Below are 8,633 nucleotides of genomic sequence, written 5' to 3' on the forward strand. Positions count from 1 at the left end.
AGTAAAGTGCAATGCTCTGGTCTTGAAAAGCCATCAGTCCTACTAATGTAAATTTTTGCTCGTTTTGAGTTTGACTCGGTTATTTTTTTTATGAAAATTAAATGAACAAGATACGTTTCAAATGTTTCAACTTTTTTTTACTTTAATCAATGAAAAAAAAATATTAGAACATTAAGGACTATATACGAGTATAGGTATACTAAATTAGCAATCCACAGCCATTTTTTTGTCAGTAAAGTGCAAATTATATTCTGGTCTTGAGAAGGTCTGGGGGTAATCAAAGACATAAGTTCCAGACCTTTTAACTACCCTGAACAAAATGACTATCTTAGAATTTTGATTACATGTGTTTTGGGGATTATTGGATGTGGGGTCGGGGGTTTGTTGCCCTCCTACCAATTTTGACTAAGAAAAAGGGGATCTAGTGCTTTCAGTTTCCTATCGAATGAGACTTTTTTAAGTTTCTGCGACATCAAATAACCATCTCAAAATTTCTAGCAGATGCTTTTCGGGAAAATACAAGGTGTGGGGTTATCCACCATCCGATTACTCTGAATCTTAAAAAGGACACTTGAACTTCTGATTGAACTTCCTGAACATCCAATGAGCCCCCTCAAAAGTTTATACGATCGCCCTTTCTGTGTATACCTTATAGTCCCCCAGGGCATAACTTACAACCCTTGCCCTGAGGGGTGTAGGTGGGTTGTCATCATCAAATACATAATTTCTAGACCTTTCAACTACAGTTGAACAAAATGGCTATCTCAAAATTTTGATTGGACGTGTTTATATATATATATATATATATATATATATATATATATATATATATATATATATATATAATATATATATATATATATATATATATATATATATATATATATATATATATATATATATATATGAAAAGAGAAATCACCAATGCAACAGCACAAACACATTATTATAATTTAAATAAATAGAACCTTGGCTCCCTCCCCCCAAAGAAATAAACTCAAGGTCTAAGACTGTTGTACAGTATGTATGGTTTTTAATTATTTTGTGTCTGCAGTTTTTTCAAAGTTTAGAATAGAATGTACTGAGTGTAATTTATATTTATATGATGTTTTATATAATGTTTTATTTTATAATTTATATGTTTCCTTTGTGACTGACAAATTTTCTGTGTAAGAACTTTGTTTGGGTTTATCTTTATTAGCGGTAAAATTACATTGGAACAGTGATTTGCTATGGCAGAGAACTTTACCCATGGGCGTAGTTTATTTATTAGAGCTTTCTGCCTTGTTAGAATGAATTTGTAGGTCCGATCCGCTCCACTGACAAGTTTTTCTAGTACATTTTCCACATCAGTTATGATAGCCAGATATGTATAGCTGGAATTAAAGTGCAAATTTATGTATAATATTTCCTTAGTTACGAAACGTTTCCTGCGCACTACATGTATTTCAACTACATGCTTCAGCTATTGAAATAAACAATTTTGATTTGATGGTCGCTTCTATTCTAAGAATATTCTAAAAATATTATTCTAAAATATAAATCAATAATATTCTAAAAATATAAATTAAATCCAGGCTAGTTTTACTCCACAGAAACGTTATTTTTGTTTCTTTTAATTTTCGCTATTTTGTTCGAAAGCTCTTTGAAAGCCCAATCTGCTCTTTGAAAGCTAACTGCTTTTCAGTGGTTAGGGCTTCCCGTCTTGTTAGCACGAGTTTGAGGGCTTCGCTACAATGATAAGTTTTCATTGCAATATTTGCTTCGCAATTGTAATTGTCAGATACATGGGAATGGGTTTTAGTGCAGAAATAAGTATAGTTTTCCTTAGTTGCAAATTTCTTGTGCATTAAATGTGTTCATATTATTTGCTTTTACTATTGAAATCAACGATGCTGATTTGATAATTGTATTTGTTATTATAACAATACGACTTAAATTCAAAATTCTTTTGAGCGCTAATTTTGCTTTGTACAAATCAATTTATAATATTTCTTTGAAATTGAAAGACATTTGTGATGTCGTTGTTTCCAGATGCCAACTCCAAAAAATCCAACTTTGAAATTCTAAAACAAAAATTAAAATCGCTTTCAGGGAAAAATACTCAGTTTTGAATTATCCATACTTTTACGAAAATCACTATATCAGTTCTAATACTTAATTCTATATTTCTCATAGAAATTTAATTGTAGTTAGCAAAACACTGGCAACATTGGCAAAATAATTTTAAGTCTCCCATTGGAATTCTAGCATTCTAGCCTCTTTTTTTTTTTTTTTTTTTTTTTTTTTTTTTTTTTTTTTTTTTTTACATTGAGACATAGGCGCTTAGACAAGTTATTACATGTGCCATTTGCTACCAAGTTTTATCGAAAGTTAAGTGCTATAGCCTGGTTGAACCTGATTGCTGTGATACCAATATGCTATATTGTCACCTTTATTTGCCATAAACCTCTCTATTTAAAAAGCTATTTATATCGTGGATGTTTGTTGCGTACTTGAACTTTTATATGTACTCGGCTAGGGCCATCCTAGCCGAGTGGGTTATTCGCTGGAATTATAATCCTATATCCATCGATACGAGGGTTCGAACCTTGGCCTAGTAAATCCTTTGGGTTGCGGATCAATGGTTTGACTCTGCAGGCTCAGTGACCCTCAGTCCAAGAGCTTGGAACATCTGAAATTCAGAGTTCAGATGAGGCTGAAAACAGCTGGTCTTACTATAAGATCAAAAGAAGAGGCTTGAACTTATGTGTGGTGATCCCTAATTTGGCGTATCTTGTTAAGACCTCTCTGTTGTAGTTATTACCAACTGTTTTTTTTTTCAGCTTGGTGAAAAAGGGTTGTTACCTAACATAATTTTTTTTCTTACGATTTGCAAAAAAACACGTTAGAATCTATAAGTTGATGCATGTGAAAAAAAATTAAACAAGACTTCAAGCTTAAAAAATATAATAAAAAGATAATACAAAATCATTATACAAACATGTTGCCTACAGTTATGTCGTAAATGATCAAATTTTCAAATTTGTTTATGGAATTTTTTAATTCCACGCTTATATCCTACCAACAATTTTCTTCAACCACGTTTTGAATTGCTTGAAAGTTTTACTAAAAATTATTAGTCACAGCTATCTGTTAGGCTACTGATACATAATTGTGAGTAAAACTATTACTAACAAATAATTGTTAGGACGGCAGAAATAGACCTTAAGTATGGGCCTGCGCTTATTTTTTACTCCTTTACTACTTTTTTCTATTGTTTAACGCAAATTTTTCCTTCCACTTTTTCCTGAACCCCTGTTTTTATAGCTCATGTCTTCCCTAAGGATTAAGTTTCCACTTCTCTTTATTTTTTATTACTATTATATTATTAATATAGACGTGTTTTTTACATTAGCTTAATACACTATATTTTATCAGTATATCTATTTATATATATTAAAGGTATGTTTTTACTTCCAGGCTGTAATGATCTGCCATCTATTTTCTGTTCGAGTGTGGAACTTGTTTTGAACTCACAGGGTGAATTATCCGAACAAAAACGTATACCTGGTGAAAATGATGTAAGTATGTCCCACGAGTCGTTTAAAACATGGGCAAAATAAGTTTGACTTGTGGTTGAAAGCGCCTTAAAATTTTGTTTGAGCTTTACAAACATCTTATGAATACAAAAAAAAAATGGTTCATGTTTGTGCCATTCGTATCTTTATCGACAGCATCTTATAAATGTTCCCTTTTTTTTGAAAAACACACATTCTGAACTTCGTGAGCACAAACGTTTGAACTTTTAGTCTGAACACAAAACACGTAGTCTTTCAATAATACGTTTCACCTTAAGCCTTTTCAGGCATGAACGAATCAAAATTAGTTTGATGTTGAAAACATCCTGAATTTGTGTTTTATTTCTGACAAAACACAAAGTTTCAACTGTGTGAAAACAAATCTGAACTTATAGTCTGAACAAGAGAGCACATAGTCTTCCAATGATGCATTTCGCCATAAGTATTTTCAAATACTTACCGAAATTAGGAATCAATTTAGTCACAATTTAAATGAAACGTATTGACTGTATTATGAAAATTACTCGCTTGGTAGGATGGTTTCATGTACCCTTTGTATAATGTTTCACCATCGTTTTAAGATCTTAAAGCTATCGACACAGCTAATTATATAGGTAGATAGAGTTATGGAGGGAGAAAAAGTTAACGAATAAATTTGTTCATATAAACTTGATTTTGCTGGCTATTTCCTGTGAACCGTGAGCAAGCTTTCGCCAGAAATCCATTAAAACGTGAGAGAAGGTTGTCATATATTTTCTTTTTTTGTAGAAAACAGAAAACAAAGATTGGTGTGTAAGCAGTTGAATTCAGTATTGTTACGGTTGCCATTATGCCTTCACGCAAGGATTGGATGATTCCTTCCCTTACATTAATACAATCGATTCAAACCTACAACAACATTTTGTAGTTTTTGAACACCTCCCTCACCACACCCCTTTTTTCTGGCCAAGTACCTGTCCTAAAGGCTGGGCCTGTATGTTTCTTGTTTCTTAATTTTTGTTTCTGAATTTCAAATTGATTTCATTTTGAAAGTTTGATCCAAGAAATAGAGAATTTAATATTTGTTTTGAGAGATATCAGTAATGTGTTAGTATATAAAGACTTTAAATTAAAAATTTTTTAGTATTTAATTTTCTAAATTTTATGGGTAAAGAGCTACTGCAAGTAAGTAGCTGTAGTAATGCTAGAAGTATTCATAAACTAGAAGTCTTTTCATAATTATGGCCCATGTGGGTTTAAAAAATTAGTATCTATCTAGCATGCATGCGACATAGGTGTTACTATTTGAGTTCGTTTTATGGCATTATGTGCTTTATTATGGTTGTTTTATTTTGCAATTGTTATCTTTTGTCACTCTTATTGTTATTTACCATGTTTTTTGTGTCATTATCATTTGCTATTATTTTGTGTCTTTTTTTTATAATGACCCAAAGCAGCTTTTGTTGCAATTAATATCTATAGTGTTTATAGGGGAGAGGGGGGCTGCAAAAACGTTATTCTCTAGGGTCTAACCTCGGCCGTTGTTCGAAATTGTAAAATTTAAATACATTAATGTATAAATTTCTCGATGAAAAAGCAGCCCCCTTAGTAGCAGTTCTTTATGGATCGACGTAATATTTTATCCCAACTTCTTATAAGTGTACGCTTGTGAGTGATAACAGAAAAGGCAGCGCTATCCTGGCAAAATAATTTAAACCTTCAGAAGATGGGCTCAAAATGGTTTGACTAAGTTATCAATTAGTATGTTAATTTGGATTCGATGAGTTAATGCTCTATACTAAGCACCTTAGTTCAAATCAGTTTAATGTAGTTCAAATTTTATGCTTAGTTAAACCCATGGAAAATGCTGGAAGTGAATTGAGTAACGCAATGTTTGTATAACGTTAATTAATAACACAAATTAGTTTGAAAACGTGGTATCTGTTCTGTCCTTTTCTTAAGACACCCATATTTTTGGAAAGCAATTAATAAAGTGATCAATTGTTAGTAATTAATAAAGATCCTTGGTAGTAATTATGGATATTTTCTAAGCGATTCCTTATAATTTCTAAGCGATCGGTGTTAGTAGCATTAGATTCTGTCTTAGCTTATGACCCTTATGCTAAGACATAGGGTTCAAGGTGTTTAGCTGTTATTGGGAGATCTTAAGTCAGTTTTGATCTTGTTAGCACCATTACAGGATCTATTGGTGGATTAATTTATTATTTTTTTTTTCTATTAGTTTATAATTCTAATTAACTCCCTGTAATTTATTCTTGGGGAAAAAAATTGAAATATGGTTTTCCCCACAAGTTTGAATCAGATAGGATTCATTCCGGGAAAAAAGTTAACATATTTTAAGTTTAATTTTTAAATATGAATTTTACTTATATTAATTTTAGTCCGTTTTAGTCCAAATAGTAATATGGCCGTATCCGGCAATTTTAGTGTAAAAATTCGGCAAATAAGATATAATCTGAAAGTTTGCCTTTTTGTTACTTGAAACATAAGTTGATTTTAGTCTAGCTAAAGTATCAAGAAGGTTTTACCCTATCCCCCCCCTCTTGGACACGGCGTTCTACATTTGATTTTATAATAGAGACTTAATTAAAGTTGCAAAAGGAAAGTTGAAATCATTGTAGAAATAATCAGGTCAATAATTCTACTACAGTTTCTTTTTGTGTACTGAAGCCATTTATTCATTATTTAATGAAGCTGTTCTACGGATGAATGGTGATTTTATTTCGAAACAACTGCTCAGAAGCTGAAATGGCTGAATTTATGCTCTTATCAAATTACTAGATGGGATAGAAATAACACGGGCTAAAGTCAAGTCTGATTATAGGGTGAGTGGATGGGGCATTTAAACTATCTAAACCATGGCGTATTTTTTCACAAAATCCATAATTTCAGCAATCTGTCAGATACTTTGAAGGAGTTTGTCCTTTGTTGTTTCTGAAATGGTTAGTTTTTAGTTATGTTGGACATGATCGGCTCTTACTAAGTTGCTAGCTACCGCTGCAACCCGGATATCTAAATATTACAATATTATTCAATGTATTTAAACGTATATATATATATATATATATATATATATATATATATATATATATATATATATATATATATATATATATATATATATATATATATATATATATATATATATATATATATAATATATATATATATATTATAATATAATATAATATAATATATATATATATATATATATATATATATATATATATATATGTATATATATATATATTTTAAATATAAATATGTTTATTGAAATATACTTATTTGAAATATGTTATTAAAATATAATAATTTAAATATAGAATATAATAATCGTTGATAAGCTACGATTAACTACATGTTTATGTAAAAATTTGTTCTACAGATTGGTATGGTTGCATGGCGCATGACGCTCTTTACTCCAGAATATCCGGAAGGTCGAGACATAATACTCATTTGTAACGATATTACTTATATGATTGGATCGTTTGGACCTCGTGAAGATCGATTGTTTCTACTGGCATCAGAATTGGCACGAAAATTGAGAATTCCACGAGTTTACATTGCTGCTAATAGTGGTGCTCGTATTGGACTCGCTGAAGAAATCAAACACTTATTTAGAATAGCTTGGGTCGATCCAAATGACCCAGAAAAGGTGAGATATGGAACATGCACTAGTAATGTAAACTCCCAAAAGCAGTATATTTGCTCCTAAAGCTAAAAAGATAACTACGCATTTATCTTATTATAGGTTACTTTCAACACTAGTGTTAAGCTGGGAAACGCTAGTGAAGTCAGGTTCACTAGTGAAGTCATCTTCCAGCATCTAAACTGGTCACGAAAAAACATTGCTATGGTTTGACCGGAAATTACAAATCTGAAAGGTATCCGTCACAAGGACGGGAGTATTATGCGTTGCAGAAACTATTTATAATGTTCTTAAAGGGGTTTAACATTCTTAGAGCCCCGTCATTTTTATTATTATTTTTAAAACGTTGTTTAAGGAAGAAAAAGTTTCAACGAAAAGGAAACCGGAGGGAATAAATTTTCGGTATCAGTCTTGTCCATAATCCCTTCTGAAGGAAATATTATAATATATAAAGTTCTTAATTTATAATATGTCAAAAGCTGTGCTAAGCGGAGTTTCTAGGTCGCTCTCATTTTTAGCTCACGTTTTATCAGCTATAGTTAAGTTTTATTTTCAGTATTTTTTGCATTTACTGTTATTTGAAATATTTGTGCAATCAAATATTCTGAAAAACGTGTCAACGCTGGCGATGGCAAAACAGAGTCTTTTAAAGCCGTCTCAGTGCGTCAGACTTGGCTAATATCGATAATATCTGGAAATCATACCCCCTCCCCCATACCCCTGAAATCAGAAAGGTCATGCATTAGCTTTATTTTATTCCCATCCCCCCTTTCACTTTCAGTTTGGGCTATAGCACTGCTGGAGTGAAAACCTGGCTCTAGGTACCGATGCAGATTTTTTATTCCACGGATTTACGTAAGTGCTAATGTTTGTGCTTGAAGAATAGTTTGATAAATAATTTCTCAATTAAAAAAGACCCCCGCCCCTTGATGATGTTAATACAGTCTAACTGACTATACAAAAAAAGCCGTTTTAAACTTTTAGAATCATTAAAACTGGTACTTACGATTCTTCATTGAGTTTGAAATAGATGATATTGAATACTAAAAATAGTAATAACTTATTATTTCAATAAAACAAAATGATAGCGTAGAAACGTGGATTAAAGGGAAAACAACCTAGAAAAATCGTTTAACATCATTTTCTGCATAATGTAATGTAAGACGTTTAGGAACACCTGTTTAGTGGTACTGAAACGGAAGGAAATGTGTATCTAGGGATATATCCAGGATTTTTTTTCGGGGGGAGTATTTTTCCTCGGGGGGTTTTACAAAAAAAAACTTTGAAACGCATCAAAGTATATTTAAGATTTAAAGTTTTCAGACTAGTTCAGTGTTACCAAAACAAATTGGAACACATTGTGTCGTACACAAGTACATCACACTTCAGAAAGAAATTTTAGTTTTCGTGGAGGGTTTACGAAA

The 8,633-nt window shown here is 31.5% G+C and overlaps 1 protein-coding gene across 1 annotated transcript in view; it reads left to right on the forward strand.

Annotated features, from left to right (window-relative positions):
- Positions 1-8,633, forward strand: part of LOC136038804 (acetyl-CoA carboxylase-like) — a gene marked incomplete in the record, with an annotated part of 240,102 nt that overhangs the window by 184,768 nt on the left and 46,701 nt on the right. The window contains 2 exon segments of the mRNA XM_065722186.1: positions 3,463-3,563; positions 6,946-7,215. Of these exon segments, the coding sequence (XP_065578258.1) occupies positions 3,463-3,563; positions 6,946-7,215 (371 nt within the window).

This window comes from Artemia franciscana, chromosome 18 (genome assembly GCF_032884065.1).
Source record: "Artemia franciscana chromosome 18, ASM3288406v1, whole genome shotgun sequence".
Lineage (NCBI taxonomy): Eukaryota > Metazoa > Arthropoda > Branchiopoda > Anostraca > Artemiidae > Artemia > Artemia franciscana.